This window comes from Aquarana catesbeiana, linkage group LG10 (genome assembly GCF_042186555.1).
Source record: "Aquarana catesbeiana isolate 2022-GZ linkage group LG10, ASM4218655v1, whole genome shotgun sequence".
In the NCBI taxonomy this organism is placed as follows: domain Eukaryota; kingdom Metazoa; phylum Chordata; class Amphibia; order Anura; family Ranidae; genus Aquarana; species Aquarana catesbeiana.
In genome coordinates this window covers 157,281,751-157,304,510 of record NC_133333.1, presented here as the reverse complement: position 1 = coordinate 157,304,510, position 22,760 = coordinate 157,281,751, and the positions used below count along the sequence as shown (strand labels likewise).

The 22,760-nt window shown below is 43.6% G+C and overlaps 1 protein-coding gene across 4 annotated transcripts in view; it reads right to left on the bottom strand.

Moving 5' to 3' along the window:
* The window catches only part of PPP6R1 (protein phosphatase 6 regulatory subunit 1), a 319,943-nt gene that overhangs the window by 25,966 nt on the left and 271,217 nt on the right, over positions 1-22,760 (bottom strand). For all 4 annotated transcript variants that reach the window (XM_073602816.1, XM_073602818.1, XM_073602817.1 and 1 more), the window contains 3 exons: positions 15,732-15,891; positions 13,859-13,953; positions 13,442-13,637 (listed from right to left, as the gene is read on the bottom strand). In XM_073602816.1, coding sequence (XP_073458917.1) covers positions 13,442-13,637; positions 13,859-13,953; positions 15,732-15,891 — 451 coding nt within the window. The remainder of the gene's footprint in view (positions 1-13,441; positions 13,638-13,858; positions 13,954-15,731; positions 15,892-22,760) is intronic.

The window sequence follows — 22,760 nt, the reverse complement described above, 5'->3', positions numbered from 1 at the left end:
ACACACAACCACCAAGCTTGACTGTAGGCAAGACACACTTGACTTTGTACTCCTCACCTGGTTGCCACCACACACGCTTGACACCATCTGAACCAAATAAGTTTATCTTGGTCTCATCAGACCACAGGACATGGTTCCAGTAATTCATGTCCTTAGTCTGCTTGTTTTCAGCAACCTGTTTGCGGGCTTTCTTGAGGCTTCCTTCTGGGATGACAGCCATGCAGACTAATTTGATGCAGTGTGAGGCGTATGGTCTGAGCACTGACAGGCTGACCACCCACCCCTTCAACCTCTGCAGCAATGCTGGCAGCACTCAAACGTCTATTTCCCAAAGATGACCTCTGGTTATGATGCTGAGCACGTGTACTCAACTTTTTTGGTCGACCATGGTGAGACCTGTTCTGAGTGAAACCTGTCCTGTTAAACAGCTGTATGGTCTTGGCCACCGTGCTGCAGCTCCGTTTCAAGGTTTTAGCAGTCTTCTTAAAGGCCAAGGCCATCTTTATGTAGAGCAACAATTCTTTTCTTTCAGATACTCAGAGTTCTTTGCCATGAGGTGTCATGTTGAACTTCCAGTGACCAGTAAGAGAGAGAGCGATAACACCAAATTTAACACACCTGCTCCCCATTCACACCTGAGTCCTTGTAACACTAATGAGTCACATGACACCAGGGAGAGAAAATGGCTAATTGGGCCCAATTTGGACATTTTCACTTAGGGATGTACTTCACTTTTGTTGCCAGCGGTTTAGAAATTAATGGCAGTGTGTTGAGTTATTTTGAGGGGTCAGCAAATTTACACTGTTATACAAGCTGTACACTCATTACTTTACACTGTAGCAAAGTGTAATTTCTTCAGTGTTGTCACACGAAAAGATATAATAAAATATTAACAAAAATGTGAGGGGTGTACTCAGTTTTGTGAGATACTGTATATATACACAATTGTGCTCATAAGTTTACATACCCTGGCAGAATTTATGATTTCTTGGCCATTTTTCAGAGATTATGAATAATGCAAAAACTTTTTTTTTTACTGGTCGTTAGTGTTTGGCCGAAGCCATTTATTATCAATCAACTGTGTTTATTTTTTAAAATCATCATCACAACAGAAACTACCCAAATTACCCTGATCAAAAGTTTACATTACACCCCAGTTCTTAATACTGTGTATTGCCCCCTTTAACATCAATGACAGCTGGAAGTCTTTTGTGGATGAGGCTCTTTATCTTATCAGATGGTAAAGCTGCCCATTCCTCTTGGCAAAAAGCCTCCAGTTCCTGTAAATTCTTGGGCTGTCTTGCATGAACTGCACGTTTGAGATCTCCCCAGAGTGGCTCAATGATATTGAGGTCAGGAGACTGAGATGGACACTCCAGAAACTTCATTTTAATCATCTGTAACCAATGACAGGTCGACTTGGACTTGTGTTTTGGATCATTGTCATGTTGGAATGTCCAAGTACGTCCTATGCGCAGCTTCCTGGCTGGTGAATGCAAACACTGCATTCATCTTGCCATCAATTTTGACCAAATTTCCTGTGCCTTTGTAGCTCACACATCCCCAAAACATTAGCGATCCACCTTCGTGTTTCACAGTAGGAATGGTGTACCTTTCATCATAGGCCTTGTTGACTCCTTTCCAAATGTAATCTTTATGGTTGTAGCCAAAAAGCTCAATTTTGGTCTCGTCACTCCAAATGACTTTGTGCCAGAAGGATTGAGGCTTGTCTCTGTGCTGTTTGGCGTATTGTAAGGGGGATACTTTGTGGCATTTGCGTAGTAATGGCTTTCTTCTGGCGACTGGACCATGCAGCCCATATTTCTTCAAGTGCCTCCTTATTGTGCATCTTGAAACAGCCACACCACATTTTCAGAGTCCTGTATTTCACCTGAAGTTGTTTGTGGGTTTCCTTTGCATCCCGAACAATTTTCCTGGCAGTGGTGGCTGAAATTTCAGTTGGTCTACCTGACCGTGGTTTGGTTTTAACAGAACCCCTCATTTTCCACTTCTTGATTAGAGTTTGAACACTGCTGATTGGCATTCTCAATTCCTTGGATATCTTTTTATATCCTTTTCCTGTTTTATACAGTTCAACTACCTTTTCCCGCAGATCCTTTGGCAATTCTTTTGCTTTCCCCATGACTCAGAATCCAGAAATGTCAGTGCAGCACTGGTTGAAAGATCCAAGGGTCTATCAGGAGTCCAGGAACTCATTGACCTTTTATACACACACCAATTACAAGCAAACAGATCGCAGGTGAGGATGGTTACCTTTAATAGCCACTCAAACCCCTTTGTGTCAACTTGTGTGCATGTTATCAGGCCAAAATCACCAGGGCATGTAAACTTTTGATCAGGGTCATTTGGGTAGTTTCTGTTGTGATTATAATTTAAAAAGAGTAAACACAGTTGATTCATAATAATTGGCTTCAGCCAAATACTAACCATGAGTGAAAGAAATGTTTTTGTGTTATTCATATTCTCTGAAAAATGGCCAAGAAATCAAATTCTTCCAGTGTATGTAAACTTATGAGCACAACTGTACATACCATAGTGGCGATTTGTGTTATTTTTACTAAAGCAGGCTACATTTTGGCTTAAATTTATGAAGAAAGATTTAAAGTTTATGTTATTACATTATGCAAGCAAAGAAAACGTGGGTGTTTAAAAAAAAAAAAAAAAAAAAAAAAAAAAAAACAGTATTTTTTCGTTTATATAGCAAAATATAAAAAACCTAGCGGTGATTACATACCACCAAAAAAAAAGTTCTGTGTGTGAAAAAAATGTATTAAATTTGATTTGCGTACAATGTTGCATGACCAAGCAATTGCCAGCTATAGAAGCACAGTGCTGATTAGCAAAAAATTCCTTGGTCATGAAGGGGGTAAAATCTTCCAGAGGTTAAGTGGTTAAAAATACATTTTTTCAGGCAGGTCTGATGGGACCTCAACACCTAGAAAGTTTCAACTTCCACCTCCACAGGGCTCCTCAATTGCCACTCTTTATCCTGTCCTAACAGGTGATACTGTTACACTCCCTGTCCCCCCTCAGAATATTAAGAATCTGTACCCTGCCTCTTCTGGCAGGTTACTTTGAGAAAATGGTTGTACGTTTATTCTTCAAATCCATTTCTCATGCCCTCAGTCTCCTTCCTGGTGGTCTTCCCCTGGCACTTGACCCATACTCCTCACCCTTGACCCTGCTGACAATAGAACCACACCGTCATTTGGCATATTTCATCCAACACTTCAGATCCTCAACAATCTACAGAAAACCAAGTATAGCCCCTGTTCCATGCTGCATCCACCATGATTAAGACTCTCTCTCTTAATGTGAAAGGTCTAACGCCAATACTAAGACACCCGGCCCTCTGAGTTTGGGTGGTCTGCAGCTTATATCATTTTTGCTCAGGAGACTTACCATGATAAGACAGGGAAGAGGTTTGCTTTTAAAGGCCAATTAACCTTTTTTTTTTTCCTAAATTCCAGCCCCCCTATGCACCAATATAGCATTCATGTACTTTTTTTTTTTCAAAAATATCAAAGCTTTCCATAAAATCTACAGACAAGCACCTTACTGTCCTCCATCCATGATTCCAAAAGTATCAATTGCTTCTGTCTTACATCCTTATAGACTGTAGGTCATGAAACAGGAAGAAGTTTATCAGCTGACCTCAGCGCACACACCCTACTACATCATCCACCCTCCCATTCCCAGCTGCACGTTTTTTTTAAATGAAATGCAAGCAGTGATCACCCTTCTCACTAAACACACAATCAGATTGCATATGGCCATCTTTATAAAAGTACATAGGAGGGAGGGGACAGAAACACTCAGCTGCCAAGCCCCATTCACATCTCTGCATAGCGGGAACTCGCATTCCCACAAGCGTTTTGTTTTTTTTTTTAATTTTAGCGAGGGGTGGGGGGGGGGGGGGGGGGGTGGGGGCTTTTTGGAGCATTTTCACTCATCACACATAGGGCAGCCCATCCACCTGAATGTGCTGCCCTACACGCAGCAATCGCCCCAAAGAAGCTTCAGAACTTTTTGTTTTTAGAGCGGAGCTTGGTGCATTTTTTACTGCAATTTTTGGTGCAGCGCATTTCTGAAATGCAAGGAAACACACAGGTGTGAATAGAGCCTCATTGTTCTTGTTAACGCACTGATTTCACTTTCAGGCCCCATTTACATCTAGCATAGTGGGAGTGAACGTTTTGTGTCTCGTTTTTCCTGTGACACGCATAGGGAAGCCATTGATTTAAATGGTCACTCCTTGAAATAGATCATCGAACAGCAGCTTGTGAAAGAGCAAATTTTTTTTGGTGGATTCAAATAAAACATTTTAAAGCTTAAAGTGTGGAGGGGAAAGCTCTGAAATTCCAGCTTGTAGCTGTGAGTCACTGTTTTGCAGATGTTTTAGTCCACAATCACCTCCTGCCAAACCTCTGCAACTGAACCCACACGCGAATGAGTTAGGGCATCCTTTTAGTGTGAACAGGATTTGTTCCCCAGCCAAGCAGGATTTGGAGTTCATGGTTTCTTATGGAACTGGTTTTTGGGATTGGAGCCCAAAGGCCTGAAATTGGCAAAAGGAATGCTCTTTGAAGTAGTAGGAGTGGCAGGTTTTCAACCATAGGCTTACCCTTCATTTAAGTAGTAACAGAGTAGGCTTACCCACAATTATCTTCTGGATTCAATAATCCAGGGCAGGACCAAACAAACCTTCTCCTTGAAAAGGTTAATGTTCCACATGTCTCTTGCAGGGTAATTCAACTGACCAACACTTTAGCCACAAGGCCCTGTGCATATGTACTGAAAAAGAGTCCTAGAATATAAATTTGTTATACAGAGTCCTTCAAAGATTCTGAGAAGTTAACACAAAGTAAATTCTTTAGGTTTCTGCTCAAATTGGTTTCTACTAGAAAGATCCCCCTCTCATCGTGCAATGAGCCCAAACCAGGAGGCTTGGCAGACTCTTATAGCCACAACGCCTGGTTGTGAAGCTGCTCTCTTTCTCTCCCCCCCCCCCCCCCCCATATGCCAGTGAGGAATTAATAAAGTCACCACTCGTTTGTCTCATGCATCCTCACCGAAACATCATCCACTGGGTAGGCAAAGTTTGAGATGGGAATCTGCTGGATCTACAGAAGGCATAAACCATTTTTCAGTGAACTCACTCTTCTTGGGTTAATGTTGAGTGAACTTTTTTGGGCGGAACTAAAACCTTGTCAGGGTGAGCCCAGTCTGTGTACAAATCCTTAAAATTAGGATCTACAGGGAAGGATTGAGGCTGCTGTGTTGACCTCCATGATCCAAATCCTGCCAAATCCTGGTCCGGAAGTGGTTAAATCATAACAGAAATCGCCCAAATGGCCCTGATCAAAAGGTTTACATACCCTGGAATGTTGGGCCTTAGTACTGACACGCAAGGTGACACACACACAGGTTAAAATTGCAATTAAAGGTTAATTTCCCACATGTGTGGCTTTTTAAATTGCAATTAGTGTCTGTATAGATGGTGTGGTTGTTTCAAGGAGCACAATACGACGATACTTGAACAAAAATGAGCTACATGGTTGAGTTGCCAGAAAGAAGCCTTTACTGCACCAATGCCACTAAAAAACCTGGTTACAATATGCCTCACAGCTTCCAGCATACTGTAATGACAAGACCAAAATAGAGCTTTATGGTCACAACCATAAGCAATATGTTTGGAGAGGGGTCAACAAGGGCTATAGCGACAAGAATACTATCCCCACTGTGAAGCATGGTGGTGGCTCACTGATATTTTGGGGGTTTGTGACCTCTCAAGGCATGGGGAATCTTGTGAAAATTGATGGCAAAATGAATGCAACATGCAATCAGAAAATACTGGCAGACCATTTACATTCTTCTGCACGAAAGCTGTGCATGAGACGCTCTTGGACTTCCCGGTACGACAATGACCCTAAGCATAAGGCCACGTTAACCCTCCGGAGGTTACAGCAGAAAAAGGTAGAGGTTCTGGTGTGGCCATCAGAGTCTCCTTACCTTAATATCATCGAGCCACTCTGGGGAGATCTCAAACTTACTGTTCATGCAGAATGGCCAAAGACTTTGCATAATCTGGAGGCATTTTTCCAAGACTAATGGGCAGCTATACCACCTGCAAGAATTCAGGGCCTCGTAGACAACTATTGCAAAAGACTGCACGCTATCATTGATGCTAAAGGAGGCAAAACACAGTGTTAAGAAGGGTATACAGATTTTTGAACAGGGATTATTTAATTTGTTTACTTGTTGTCGTGTTTGTGCCATTCCGTTATGACCTACACAGTTGAATATGAATCCCATAGGAAATAAAATAAATGTGTTTTGCCTGCTCCCTCATGTTTTCTTTAAAAATGGCACACACTGCATATTACCCATTTCCAAGGGTATGCAAACTTTTGAGCACAACTGTATATAGGGACCCTTGCTGGGGACAGAGGTCAGAGTCACCCGAGAAGGCACTGTACCCCAATAAGCATCAGTGCACTGGTTACCCCAGGAGAATTTGTATAAAAATGTTCCCTTTGCCCTCACTGTGACCAGTAGTACTACGGGACTTGTAGTCTGCTGCGACCTGTAATTCCACTAACAGACATCCACATGTAAGCCCAGGAAGCCTCTTGTGACCTGAAATCCACCACATTCTGACCTCTGTGACCTGTAGTCCCACACAGCTCCAGTACTGCTGCTTTTTCAAAAACCATGTTGGGCCCTTAAAGAGTCTGCACTGCACTGGACAGTGCACTGCACTGAGGATCCAAGATGGATACTGCTAGTGTGCACCGCCCCAGCTCTTGACTTCACCAGCTGTACTGCACGTGCACAGAATGGACTTTGTAGTCCTAAGGTAATGCAGGGGGCAGAGGCGCTAGGGGGTCACCCCAGGAGCCACTTCAGGGCATTCACCATTCTTGCTGCAGGATCCCCTTGGGGTCCAACGTTCAGCCCGCATAGTCTACTCTGCCATTAAGGGACTTTAGGGACTTGACTGCCACACAGGCTGTCACTGCCCTGGACCTGTATAGCCCCCTATTGGATCACCAGGCAATATATCATTGCACAGAGTTCCGTTCCTCAGTGTCCAATCACCTGAAGGTGGCAGCAAAATCTTATTCGGAAGGAATATTAAGATGCTCTTTGTACTGTGATGTACTATAAAGAAAAGTAGTCGTAGCAATTCCCTCTGACAGGATCTACTTTTCAATTAAAGAACTCTTAAAGTCGACACCTTGGGCACATGGAAAGAGGATGACCTTACCGCTACAACTTGTGCTCCCCCCAACTCCAACCAGCTTTTCTAACCAAGTTATATAAACACCGCTTTAGCTTTGAACATATAGGTGCATCTCATAAAAATAGAATATCATCAAAAAGTTAATTTATTTCAGTAATTCAATTCAAAAAGTGAAACTCATTTTATTTAGATGTGTTACACACAGAGTGATATATTTCAAGCATTTCTTTTTAATTTTGGCTTACAGCTAGTGAAAACCCAAAATTCAGTATCTCAGAAAATGTGATTACTAATATAGACAACTAAAAAAAAAGGATTTTTAATACAGAAATGTTGGCTTACTAAAAAGTATGTCCATGTACTGTATAGTATGCACGCAATACTTAGTCATGCACTAATACTTTGCATGAATTACTGCATCAATGTGGCGTGGAGGCGATCAGCCTGTGCCACTGCTGAGGTGTTATGGAAGCCCAGGTTACTTTGATAGCGGCTTTCAGCTCATCTGCATTGTTGGGTCTGCTGTCTCTCATCTTCCTCTTGAGAATACCCCAAAGATTCTCTATGGGGTTTAGATCAGGTGAGTTTGCTGGCCAATCAAGCACAGTGATACCATGATCATTAAACCAGCCATTGGTACTTTTGGCATTGTGGGCAGGTTGCTGGAAAATCAGCTCCATAAAGCTGGTCAGCAGAGCATGAAGTGCTCTAGAATTTCCTGGTAAAGGGCTGCGCTGACTTTGGACTTGATAAAACACAGTGGACCAACACCAGCATATGACATGACACCTCAAATCATCTGGCGAGGGAGAGAAAGTCAGTAGTAAGGATGAGCTCAGGCGTGTTCGCAGCCACACGTGCAGAGTCCGCCAGGAAGTCGGCACTGCACAGCGCTAATCACAGGCAGTGAGACATTTCCCAATCTCTGCAGCCGTGGATCAGGAAAACGTCTCACTGCTTGTGATAAGCGATCCGCAGTGCCGACTTCCTGGCAGGCTCTGCACGTGCGGTTGCAAACACGCCTGACCTCATCCTTAGTCAGTAGTAACACTCCACACTAGGCGAAGGATTATTAAAAAAAAAAAAAAAGGTACTCTCCACTCCCAACCATCCCGAATACTTCAAATCTTTCACAAGTTCTTTGCTAACCTCTACAATAATCCAGATATCCCCCATAACTCCCCCAACTCCTGACCTTCGACAGAAAACGCACCAATACCTCAGACAGCTGTATGTCCATGATTTCTGCCTCAGAATTACACTTGATCAACTCACATATTGATGAAGTTACTACCATGCTCAAAAACATTCTCCACAAACAAAGCCCCATAAAAACTTTCCTTCCCATACTCTTGCCACACATGGTCAAGTTATTTAACCACTTCATGACCGTCCAATAGCAGTTTTACTGCTACAGGGCAGCCGATGATCACACATACACATATATATATATATATATATATATATATATATATATATACACACACACATACATACACACACACACACTCTCGAGTATAAGCTGAGTTTGAGTTTTTCAGCACATTTTTTTTTGTGCTGAAAATGACCCCCTCAGCTTATACTCGAGTCAATCACTTTTCTGCAGCAGAGAATGACATTTTCTGAACCGACTTTGGGGCCCCGTATCTCAGGACTACTTGGTGCTAGAAACTCCAAATTTAATGTGCAAACCCAGTGGAACTAGCACTACAACATATCCAAAGCTGGGATTTCTAGCACCAAGTGGCCCCAAAATACGGGGCCCCAAAGTCGGTTCAGAAAATGTCAAGCATTTTTCTGCAGCAGAGAATGACATTTTCCGAACCGACTTTGGGGCCCCGTATCTTGGGGCCACTTGGTGTTAGGAACCCCAAGATGGGGTTCCTAGCACCAAGTGGCCCCAAGATGCGGGGCCCCAAAGTAGGTCAACTGTGTCCATCAACTGCAATGTCATTTTGGACCCTTTGGGTCTAGAGACCCCAAATTTTGGCTGCAGCTAGGGGGCATCTAAGAACCCTTAACTACAGAGTTTGAAGTTCAGGGGACCTATGGCTGCAAATGGGCATTGTTGACCCTCTTTTCCATTTACAGTAGCTGCGCATTTCTCACCCTAGGCTTATACTCGAGTCAATACGTTTTCCCAGTTTTTTGTGGTAAAAGCCTCGGCTTATACTCGAGTACATACGGTACATACATACGTATATGTAAGCTGCCAGCGTCACGTGAATGCGTGATGCCGGCAGCTTGCTCCCACTGTAATTATACACAGTGGGAGCTGATCAGCGGATACCACGGACTCAATGTCCGCCGGCACCCACCGATCCTTTAGTACAGGGGTCTCCAAAGTACGGCCCGCTAGGACGTTTCATCTGAGTCATTAGACTCATTGCAGGGACGGTCTCTGCTCGAGTTGCAGGGCTTGCTCTGCATATTGAAAGGCAGTGAGGGCTGTGCAGCGCAAGTCCTGCAACTCGAGAAACCCGACAAAGTTCAGATTCGTTCAGTGCAGACCGGCTGCACCTCCCGCCGCCCGCCCGCAGTTAAATTCAGTGACCTTAATGCTGTCATGTCACATACAGCGTGCCTGTGTAACAGTCGGGCGGGAGCCAGGAAGTGCAGTGGATCTGCACTACAGCCGCCAGCCCTACAGAGTACCACCACAGTGGTAATGTACACAGAACTACAGGGGAAATATAGGAAGGTGCAGGGAGAAAGAAATGTGCTCTGGTGGGGATGCAAGAGAAGGGGGGGGCACTCTGATGGGGGACAAAAGTGTGGAGGGAGGGGGCTGTAATGGAGGACACAAATGTGAAGGGGGGTTCTGAGAGGGACACAATTGTGCAGGGTGGGGCTCTGATGGGGGCACAAGTGGGAGGGGGGACTCTGATGGGGACACATATTCAGAGGGGATTATGATGGAGACACGGTTGTTCAAGGAGTCTAAGGTGGGGACACAAATGTGGGAGGGGGGCTCTGGTAGGGGACACAAGGATGGGGGCACATATTAAGGGGGGGGGGGTTATGATGGGGACACAAATGTTCAGGAGGTCTCTGATGGGGGCACAAGTGTGGGGGGGGGGCTCTGATGGGGACACATATTCAGGGGGGATGATTGGGACACAGTTGTTCAGAGAGTCTCTGGTGTAGACACAAATGTGGGGGGGGCGCTCTGATGGGAATAAAAGTGTGGGGGGGGTAAAAGTGCAGGGGAGACTCTGATTGGGACATAAGTGTGTGTGTGTGTTGGGGGGGGACTAATGTGGACACAAATGTGGGGGCTCTGATGGGGACGCAAATGGGCATTTAATGGGTGTGGGGAGGTGGCTTTGAGGATAGCGTGTGGCAGGGTCTCTGATGAGGACACAAATGTGTGGGGGTGGCTGTAAAGGGGGACACAAATGTGCAGGCAGAGTCTGAGGAGGACACAATTGTGTAAGGAGACTCTGATGGGGACACAGATGTATGGAGAGACTCTGCTGGGGACAGAAATGGGCAGGGAGTCTCTGATGAGGACACAAATGTACTATATGGGGAAATTCTAATGCCGCGTACACACGATCGGACATTCCACCAACAAAGCTGTGGATTTTTTTTCCAAAGGATGTTGGCTCAAACTTGTTTTTCATACACACGGTCAACACAAATGTTGGACCAAAATTCCGTACGTGAGAACGCGGTGACGTACAAGACGTATGACGAGCCGAGAAAAAAGAAGTTCAATAGCCAGTGCGGCTCCTTCTGCTTGATTGCGTGAACTTTTGTGCGACGGACATATGTACACACACTCGGACTTTCTGACAACAAAGTGAAGTTGGCGGAAAATTTGAGAACCTGCTCTCAAACATTTGTGGGCAGGAATTCCGACACCAAATGTTCGATGGAGCAGACATACGGTCAGACTTTCCGACAACAAGCTCACAACGAACATTTCCCATCGGAAAGTCCGACCGTGTGTACATGGCATTAGTGTTTAGCCCTGGTGGACGAGGCTCCGGGCTCTGATGGCAGCCTTTAAAATTCTATTCTATTTCATGGCTAAGGATTCATTTCTAAATAACTTTTTTTTTTCAGCCCGCAAATATCTGTGAAATATATGATGCGGCCCTCGAAGTAAAAAATTTGGAGACCCCTGCTTTAGTACAAAGGCAGAAGGGCAGTCTGCCTATGTAAACAAGACAGATTGCCGTCCTGTCAGTAGAGAAGGTATGGATCCTGTGTTCTTGCAAAGTAAAAGCACCTCCCACACTGTACAAAAACACAGGCTAGGCACACCATTAACCCACCCTTTGATTGCCCCTGATGTTATCCCCTTCCCAGCCAGTGTCGTTAGTACAGTGACAGCTTATATTGTTAGCACTGATTACTGTATTAGTGTCCCTGGTCCCCAAAAAAAGTGTCTTGTAGTCTTCCCTCTTGACCATTATTTTGGTACCATATCCTACCTCTCAACTCTTCATCAAATGAAACAGGGCTTATCCTTTCCCCCATTCTTTTCACCATGTACAGAACATTTAGTGACCCATATTAAACAGAATCCGTACATTCATGGATTACTGGTCTGAAGCAGAGAATTTAAGATCTCCCACTTTGCAGAGAACATTCTCCCAGCATTAACCCAAATGCATATCACACTCCCCAATCTACTTATTGCATTTGAATTACAGTATATTGCTCACTCTCTGGTTACAAAATTAATAATTCTAAAAACCAAAGCTCTCCACCTTAATATTCCCCACACACTTCTCATATACTCTACCTGGAAAACCTCCCCACTTAAATATCTAGGGGTAGAGCTTACCCTCGCTTATGACACATTTTACAAAGAAAACATACCTCTTTAGCACCATAGAGCACTTCTCTCCCAAAGGAAACCCAACTATATCTCCTTGTTTGGCCGCATAGCATCCATTAAGATAACCATCTTACCAAAACTACTCTATCTTTAGGAGACACTACTGTTCCCCATAGCTACCCCTCACCTCAAAAAGCTACAAGGTGACTTAATAAACTTCACTTTGAACGGCAAGACGCCACAAGATTTCTAAACCAGTTCTTTGTACCTCGTAACCAGAGTGGCCTAGCTTTTCTGACCATCTCTAGTTATTTGTTGGCCCAGTTGAGAGCCCTGGCCTCCTCTACACTCCTACAACCTTTGGACAGAGGTAGAGAAACTGGATCACAACTATCCAAACTAACTCTATGCTATGGAGCAGTGATGCTGCTATAGACACATCTAACCATTCTCAGCCCCATGGTTTTGCTCCATACTGTATGGGGTCATGAAAAAACAACACCCCCTCACAACAAATGCCTCCTGAGTGAACTCAATTCTCTTTAACCCAAACATTCCTGACAGCCTGACTTCATGGATGTCTCCATCATGACCCTATTTCACTTTGGACATTTGGAGGATGTCAGAACCAGAATTTTACTATCCTTTCAAGATCACCAAAAGACCCATAACCTCCATAAACAAGTGTTCTACTTACAAATCTGTTAATAAGCTCACTCGCTAAACACTACACTTCGATCCCCTACTAACTCAGTTGGAAGAAACTAGTCTAGCAGACCCCTGCTTCAAGAGCCTAATCTCTAATATCTACAAAATACTGATCCTACTCCCCTGCTGCAGGAGCAGCTCTGAATTCGTAAGGAGGCTTTGGGGGTTTTTCCCAATAACTTTCCCACCACTTTTTTTCCAACCCCCTTTCCTTTCACTCGCTCTCTTGCTTTTTTTTACCTCAGCATGCATTACAACTGTACTTTTGTTGTCTGGTATTACCAAAACTTAAATTATCTCTGGTGATTATCTATCAATGCCATGAATATTACAGCGGAATATCCATTACTGCGACAAGCTAACCTGCACAACACATAAGTGATTGTGCCGTCTATACCAACCTCTCTTGTAAAGCTGAACTACCTTTTAGTGGTCTTAAATATATGCCTAAAATGTATGTTTTTAATTGTTTTACGGTGCACTTCTTATGTTACAGCGTATGATGTATGGCTTGTAAACTTGAGACTTACTATTGTTCCTGGGATTATCACAAAAACTAATAAAAGGTCAGTTATCAAAAAAAAAAAAAGAAAAAAAAGAAAAAAAGAAATAAGCCATATACTCAAAAAAAAGCTTTCAGCAGGTAAGACACATGTAACAATGCATAACTCTACCTGTCATTCTCTTGCATCACCATTTCACCCTGGATAACATGTTCATCTGCTTCTCCATTCAAAGTTACCCTGCTTGTTGTTTCGTCACTAGGCCCAAGACTGGAAGATGCTACTAATGTATCCAATTCTGCAGAACACTGGGGGGTGTCTATACTTTCTTGCACATTATGCAGGGAAACTGAGGTCTCTATGGTTTCTAGATGGAGTGAAAAGAAAATTCAGCATATTAAAACTATTCAAGTCTATCAAAACCACTGTTTTTGGTTCAGGCATTTTTTTTAAAACAACTGGCCTACTAGATTAAACCTGGATTCTATTTTAACATTTATCATTTGAGATTTATATTGGAAAAGTTGAATTTGTTAACTAAAAGTGCTTCACACAAACAGAAATAAGATATAAAATAATAAAACTTACCTTCTTTAACAGATTTATCAAATTCACTGTCACCATTTACTTCCTGAGGTTTTTCTGATTTTACCTGTACATCTACTGTGGTCGCTGTATGTGAACTGTAAAGAAAAAGGATAATACTAAAAAAAAAAAAAAAAAAAAAAAAAAGAAAAAAAAGCTATATTCCGAATGGTGCTTTTATAATATTGTGTTGCTCTCCTGATTTCTCTTAGATTCACGTCTTCATGTTTCATGCATGGCGAATTTGAGTGGGCACAGCAACATTCATTTGAATGGGCTGCTGTACCTACAGGAAATGGAGGGGCCCCGAAACACAACTGCAGGGCAGCCGCACGGAAGTGCACGGCGCTGCAGCAAACCATGCAGTTTGGCATGCCCAAAAATGTGCTGCATGTTCAGATGCATGAGGTGCCATGAAGAATTAATGGCATCCCTGTGCATCTGCTAAAGAGCAGTGCATTTTGGCTGCATGAACGCATGTGACTTACATGCTTTCCCATACATGCAATAGTGTAAACCTAGCTTTACAGCTAGTTTACACCTGCACTGGTTTGTGAAAAGTGATCCACAGTAGATTGCTTTTCATACAGCAGTGCAGGTGCAGCTGAAAAGCATTCAAGAGGTGATACCACTGCCTCCTAAACTGAAAATAAAATGTGTTCTTCATTTGGGTGGATATAATTTTGACGCAGGGTAAAGCATCACAGCAACCCTCCCCAATAAGGAAAGAAAGCACCAAGGGTCATAATCACAGTCCGGTGGGCATCTAACTCAAGGGAGACTATGGAATTAACTCTTACATCCCAAAATTCACCCACTTAGGATGGGGGCCTTGGCCATAATGCTGTGGATCACCCATGCCCTGGACTTGTATAGCACCCTGCGCCTAACAACGTGCTGCAGTATGTGCAGAGGAGGGCACCTAAACACAGAATCCAGTACCTTAAGAAAATTTACAGGTCAGGCCTATGTCTGCTTTGATGGGGTCTGCGTACAGTCCCCAAAGCTTTTGCTGTGGGACACAGAGTCGGAAGCTGCGTAAGATGCCATTTTGGCCTCAACAGAGAGAAGAAAGTGGACTGAAAAAATTTGGTAAGCCCCAGTACATTTGGTAGAGAGGATACATCCAAAATACATTAGCAAAAGAACTGAGGATTACTGGGAGTGGAAGGGGTATATGGGGTCCTCACAGCTTTCCATTTTTCCAGTGTCAGATCACCTGAAACTCAGTGATCTCTGAATCTACCTGTGTCTTGTGCTGTAGGATCAAGAAATATGACTATTGCCACTTTAAGGATGTAGGTCATAAAAGGTTGTTGGTGTGCTATCATGATAGCTCTAAGGCCCCTTTCACACTGGGGCGGTTTGCAGGCGGTATTGCGCTAAAAATACCGCCTGCAAACTGCCCCTAAACAGCCTCCGCTGTTTGTTCAGTGTGAAAGCCCGAGGGCTTTCACACTGAAGCGGTGCGCTGGCAGGACGGTAAAAAAAGTCCTGCCAACCGCTTCTTTGGAGCGGTGAAGGAGCGGTGTATTCACCGCTCCTGCCCATTGAAATCAATGGGACAGCGCGGCTATACTGCGGTAATGCCGTGGCTATAGCCGCGCTGTACGAGCGGATTTAACCCTTTTTCGGCCGCCAGCGGGGGTTAAAACCGCACCGCTAGCGGCCGAATACAGCCGCAAAAACGACGGTAAAACAGCGCTAAAAATAGCGCTGTTTTACCGCCGACGCTCCCACCGCCCCAGTGTGAAAGGGGCCTAAGAAAATTACATTTTGTAAAACAAAAAAAGTTTGGAGTTGGGCTTGAAGATTATCTGCTCACTGAAAACAAATATACTTTATATACAAAACATTTTAGCAGAAAAATGCATACCTCATTTGTTTACTGAGATCTGTAAAGTCTGCCCAGCCTTCTTCGCAATTATTTGTTGTAGTTCCATCCCATACAGATGACCCAGTATCTGCAGAGGTCACAGAGGAGTATGATGAGGCATCTGGGGCTGTGGAATCAAATGTAGCTGTCCAGGTAGGCTCTGTAGAGTACACAAATACATACACACATATATATATATATATATATATATACACACATACATATACACACACACACACACTATATATATATATATATATATATATATATATATATATATATATATAAAAATCATATACAGGAAAATATGCATCAAAAATGTTTGCATTAAAATGCGAAAATGGTCCTACAGAGCATACAGAGTCCAAAACTTACAGTCCAGTATCTTATTAAAAATGTTTTCTTAAAAAGTACTCAAAGTTGACATACTGTACAGTAAAGCTGCACGATTCTGGCTAAAATGAGAATCCCAATTTTTTTGCTTAGAATAAAGAACACGATTCTCTCACGCTCTTTCACATTATACAAAAAAATTTGGCTAGCTTTACTGTTTAGTTTTTTTAAATTCATTGAAGTGCATTTTTTCTCTAAAAATTGCATTTGAAAGACCGCTGTGCAAATACGGTGTGACAAAAAATATTGCAACAACCGCCATTTTATGAATATATATATATATATATATATATATATATATATATATATATATATATATATATTTTTATTGTTTGGGGGTTCCAAGTAATTTTCTAGCAAAAAATACTGATTTTAACTTTGTAAGAAACAAGTGTCAGAAAAAGGTTTAGTCTTTAAGTGGTTAAACTTCCCTCATTTATAGGCCTAAGCTCATTCTTTTGACCCAAGAACAAAGTTGTTTACAGTTATCTACCAGCACAATGTTGTGATAAACTTGGCAGACTTGCCCATGTTTTTTTTTCTTTTGCCTGTTGAGTGAATAGAGAACTCTCTACACTTGTTACATGAATGAATCGGGAAATTCTGCATATAGATCGTGAGGGGGGTTGAATCAAGATCACAATTTAACGATTAATTGTACAGCTCTACTGTATAGGCCATTGATCCACAAAAGCATATATTGTTCAAAGCCTAAATGGGACAGGGTAGATTATAAGAACTACCAGTCCACCTTGTCAAAAGCCTTCCCTGCACCAGTGGAAAGTAACATCACTGGACAGGAGCTGGATCAAGCAGACTGAATTACATTGAGGGGCTGAGTGGCGTTATTCAAGATTTTGCTCATAGCTTTAAACGCCACCTCATCCATGTGTTTAAGACTTTACGACTAAAGGGTGATTCTAACAACCAGAATTTTAGAAAACAGTTTAAAGGTGTACATTAAAAAGGGTGATGGGGCAGGACTACTGCCTTGATTTGGATCCTTATCTTCTTTAGGTATAACAGTAATATGGACCTGGAGGTAGTCTGATGGTAAGGCGCAATTCATTTAAGATAGAAATGTTGGGAGATAACTGTGGAGACAGGGATAGTAGAAGTAATGTTGTAAAAAGGGAGGAATCATCAGGGCCTGGGGCATTTCTCATCAGTGTAGATCAGTGGTTTCCAAAAAGTGTGGCCCTTTGCTTGGCTTTTTCCAGCCCTTGGGACACTAATCCTCCCACTGACACCAACAATGGGTCACTATTCCTCCATCTGACGCCAATGATGGTTCACTATTCCACCCTCTGACCCCAATGAAGGGGCAGTATTCCTCCCACTGACACCAATGATGGGGCACTATTTCTCCTCCTCACCACAGGGGTGCTGTGTATTTTTTTTTTTTTTACTCCTGCTGACCAAGCCGGAGGAATTATCTATTCACACTGACTATGCTTCTCCTATGGATCATAGGAGTGCAGTTCTATCTGCACTCCTGTGGCACGTTTTCAGCCAGTCCAGGCTCAGGAAAGATCTCAACTTTTCAAATCGGGATCCACCAAGCATAGCTGGCTCAGCCTCTCAACAAGCCACTGAAAACCTGAGCCAGCTGCTCCCAGCCCCTCCTTTGTCTGGTGCACCAGTGAGCGCTGGAGGGGCAAAGCAGAGAGCTGGTGACGAACAGTCACCAGCTCTCTGCAGGCTCAGTGGGGTATGATCACTCGGTTCTTTGTCTTCGAGGCGACGGGGGACAGCTGCAGCTGGGATCGGTGCTGCAGCTTTCTAGGCAAGTATGATTTTTTATTTATTTTAACATTTAACATACTTCTCTTTAAAAAAAAAAAAACCTAAATATTTTAACTTACCTTTTTTAGATGCTCTATTAAGGACCCTCCAGCAAGAAAAAAAAATTCTACATAGTTCTCTTTGTTCATAAGGGGGCTGAGCAGCTGTGTTTGCTGTTGTGTTAAAGGTTTAGAGGGTAGACTTCTTGCATTGTATGCTGTATGTTAATGAGCGGCTATGCAGTCATCGATTTTGCACATATGATGTATTGGCACATATTCACGTTATTTGGCATACAACCTATTCCATCACGGCACTTATATGCCCACAACGTGTTGGTATTGCTCATATTCAATATTTGTTTCATACATATGCCACTTAGCGCTCCACTTTTTACTATATGTATGTTAATGAGGACAGTCTTAGGACAGACTCTCTGACATTGTTAAAAAAAAAAAAAAACACATAACATAACATAACAAGCCATAACACATTTCGTTAAGAAACGTCTAAAAAGTAAGAGGCATTTAAAAAAAAAAAAAAAAAAAAAAAAAAGGCATTCTGTGTGAATGAAAACAAACTTGTAGTGGGTTTTCTCACATTTGACAGCAAAATTGGAAATATGCTTTAGGAGTATTCTGCATTTTCTGCAAGCTATGTAGCATATAATTGTAAATAGAAAAATGTATTTTTTAGCAAAACGATTATACTAAACATTTACTGATGGTGTGCTTAAAAATCAAAGATGGTAGGTCCTTTATTCACGCTACCTAGATCTTCTCCTTCTGAGGGGACTGGTAATGCAGATTGGCTCACCTGATTTCATTTGACTTCTGTTTGCAAGCAATTGCATGGTTCTTCTTTAACCAACCGCCCTTTATTGGATTTTGAGAGACTGTGCTCCCTCTTGGAAGTTTCCAGAGACGCACTCACCACCATATATAAACTCATTCACTTTACATCCAATACCTCTTTACATTATTCTACAAAGACATGGGCTGAGGGCCTTGGGCATTATCTCACCTCAGAAGAATGAAACACTTCATTCCTATTCACTCACAAATCTTGTGTTTCCAGCTATGTACAAAAAAAATGACTCAAAATACTCGCTAGATGGTACAAAGACCCAGTTTTCTTATACTGATGGTTTCCATGAGAGGCAGCTGACTGTTGGAGATGTGGCCACTAAAAAGGGTACATCCCTTCATATTTAGACCCCTTTCACACCGAGCCGCCCATAGCGTCAGCGCTAAAACGCCGTTATTTTCAGCGGAGTTTTACCGTCGGATTTGCGGCGCATTTTGGCCGCTAGCGGGGCGCTTTTACCCCCCCGCTAGCGGCCGAGAAGGGGTTAAAACCGCCCACAATAGCGGTGGTATCACAGCACTGCCCCATTGATTTCAATGGGGCGCAGCGGTGGAGGAGCGGTAAACACACCGCTCCAAAGAAGCTGCTGGCAGGACTTTTCCTGATGTCCTGCCAGCGCACCGCTCCAGTGTGAAAGCCCTCGGGCTTTCACACTGGAAACAATGGAGCAGCTGTTTGAGGGTGGATTGCAGGCACTATTTTTAACGCTACAGCGCCTGCAAAACGCCCTCGGTGTGAAAGGGGTCTAAGTGGGAATGCTGTATGATCAATCCTTTGTGGAATGCAGTATTTGACATACAGAATAGGATATATCAAGGTTTCTCAACCTTTTTAACTTGGAGCAACCCTTGGCAAAAGGTCTGAGATCTCAGGGAACCCCTGAAATAATATTCACATCCACAGCTCACGGAACATTGGTCTGATCAGTGAGCTGCTGATGTAACAATTTTTAGAAATAACATTAAATAACAGAATCAATGTTAAAACATAACTATTTAATGTGAATCGTGCGTTTGCTTTTATCTGCAGAGAAGGCCAATTCTGGGTCCAACGTGAGATAAGCAGTGTACAGGGGGGACAGTAGGGCAGAGTCAGGAGGGTACACTACATGGGGGGGGGGTATCAGCAGGGCACATTACATAGCAGGGCTTGTTACATGGAAGGAGGAGACGTCATTTGGAAGCAGAATCCAGCACATGGGGCACATGGAAGGGCAGATTACAACTGCAGCAGGTTGCTTCTCATGCAGAGCTAGGCAGGGAAGAGGCTGTGATCAGTTCTTTTGTGGCGCTCTGTTCCCTGCCGGCACCTACTCACCTCTTGGCCATCCCAGGTGATGTCAAATACACTACTGTGCAAAAGTTTTAGGTAGGTGTGGAAAACAATGCTGCAAGTTAAAAATGCTTTCAGAACTATAAAAAGTGTTAGTTTATTTTTTATCAATAAAATGGAAAGTAAATGAACAGAAAAGAAATCCAAACCAAATCAATATTTAGTGCGATAACCCCTTGCCTTTAAAACAGCATCATCTATTATATTCTTTTTGCGATGCTCAAAGTAGAAGTGAAAGCATATCTGTGTGTCTCAGAGCATGGGGTGCAGGCTTATCCCAATACCAATCCAGAGGGCCAGTAAATGTAAAGGGGAAATGAGTGCCGTTATTACCAACCAGCCCAGGTGAATAAACGATAAGGAGCAGCCTTTAGTCTACATGTCTCCACCGAACCGCACACTAATGCATGTCTCCCCAGACGGGGTGAGATCTATCAGGGTGTGTGGTTTGGTGAAGACATGTAGGCTGAGGCTGCTCCTTATCGTTTATTCACCTGGGCTGGTTGGAAGTAGTGATGATCCTCTTTAAAACTTGGAGAACTAATCACAGATCTTGTGGATATAGGCTCCCTCAATTTCTTCTGCCTCTTTATGCAATCCCAGACACTCCATAATGCTACGATTAGGGCTCTGTGGGGGCTAAATCATCACTTCCAGAACTCATCATCCTTCTTTATGTTGAAGATAATTCTTAATTGACATTTGGTGTGACCAGTAAGCCAGTCCCCTGACGAAACTAGTTGGGCGTGGCTACACCTCTTCATCATCACACGCTTGCTGACCGGCGGTTGAGCTTGGTGCAGCCACACAGCCTGCTGCTTTTTGGGAGAGCAATTGTATCCGTTTTCATTGCTATATGCAAGTTTTTTAAACCTATTGCCCAAGGATTTGCTTAATGTGATTCCCTTTGCAAGTTTTACTTGTTATTTTTTGAATAATAGGATTTTTGTACTCACGTAAAATCCTTTTCTCTGAAGTTCATTGAAGAACACAGCTCCATTAATCTTTACCGAGGGGTTATTACGCCACCTTCAGGAGAGGACTAGGCAGAACATGTATTACATGTGAAAAACAACAGAACTGTACAGCTCTGCCCAGGGGGCGGTCCCTCTGGAAATAACCCCTCAGCCTGCTTCCTGCAGCTCAGTAACAAGCTCAACAAGCAGTATAACGTAAACTAATAGGAGGGGTGGGTGCTGTGTCCGTCAATGAACTTCAGAAAAAAGGATTTTACGGTGAGTACAAAAATCCTATTTTCTCTTTCGTTCATTGACAGACACAGCTCCATTAATCTTGACCGTAGGGACGTCCCCAAGCAGTGTCATAACGAGGGGTGGGAACAGCAAACATAACTCCACCCACAACCAGAGGTGCTCCCCAACGGAGGAGGAGTCACCACCTGAACCAGCCGCAGCAGAACTTGCGGTCAACATATGCATCAGAATGCATTGACATTCAAAATGTAACTTTCTCTGACAAAAGGAAAGGGTGTAAATTGCAACGATTACACGGCCGCCTGCAAAACTTTGCGGCCAAAGCAGGCAAAGAAGGCAAGATGCGTTTACATCAACTTTGTAGAACTTTGTAAAAGTGTGAACGGACAACCAAGTCGCCGCCTTACACACCTGGGAGACGGACGCTTGATGTCTGAAAGCCCAAAAGGTCCCAATTGCCCTGGTGGAATGGGCCCTGACAGGAAAGGGGGGCACCTGCCCCTTCAAGGCATAAGCCTGGACCACGATCTGTCTGATCCACCTGGAAATGGTGGTCGACAAGACCGCCAGCCCTTTTTTTGGACCAGCCACCGAAACAAACAGAGAATCTGACTTCCAGAAGGGAGCCGTGGCAGACAGATATACCCTTAGAGCCGGGACCACGTCCAGGGAATTGAGGGCCACCTCCTTAGGATGTGTCGGCTTAGGACACAGAGATGGTAATGCAATGTCTTCATTGAGGTGGGAGGCCAAAACCACCTTCGGCAGAAAGGAAGGATGCGGACGCAACAACACCTTATCTCTGTGGATAACCAGATAGGGCGACTTGCAAGACAAGGCCGCCAGCTCAGAAACCCTCCTGGCAGATGTAATAGCCACTAAAAAGACCACTTTCTGAGAAAGAGTCAACAATTGTCAAGCAATTTCCCTGATGTTTTCAAATGGCAGTTTCTGAAGCGCTGATAGCACCAGGTTCAGATCCCACAGAGGTAGGGGTGGACATACCGGAGGGACTACATGTCGAACCCCTTGCACAAAAGTGCTCACCAATGAGTGAGACGCCAAGGGTCGTTGGAAAAAAACAGCCAAGGCTGATATCTGTCCCTTGGAATAGGTGCGTGGGCGCCACCCCATTTCCTCACACATGGAGATATAAGCCTTCCACGTACGATGGTTTATCTTCCGGGAAGATTTTCGTGCCCTCAGCATAGTGGAAATTACTGAGTCTGACAGACCTCGGTTCCTTAGCACCTGGCTTTCAACAGCCATGCCGTTAAAAACAGCAACGGTAAAGCAGGATGGAGTATCGGACCTTGCGATAGGAGGTCCTCCCGCATCGGCAACCGCCAAGGAGCATCTGCCACTCAGTGTACCAAGGACGCCGAGGCCAATCTGGGGCAATCAGTATTACTGGAATCCCCTCGGCCTCCGCTCTGCG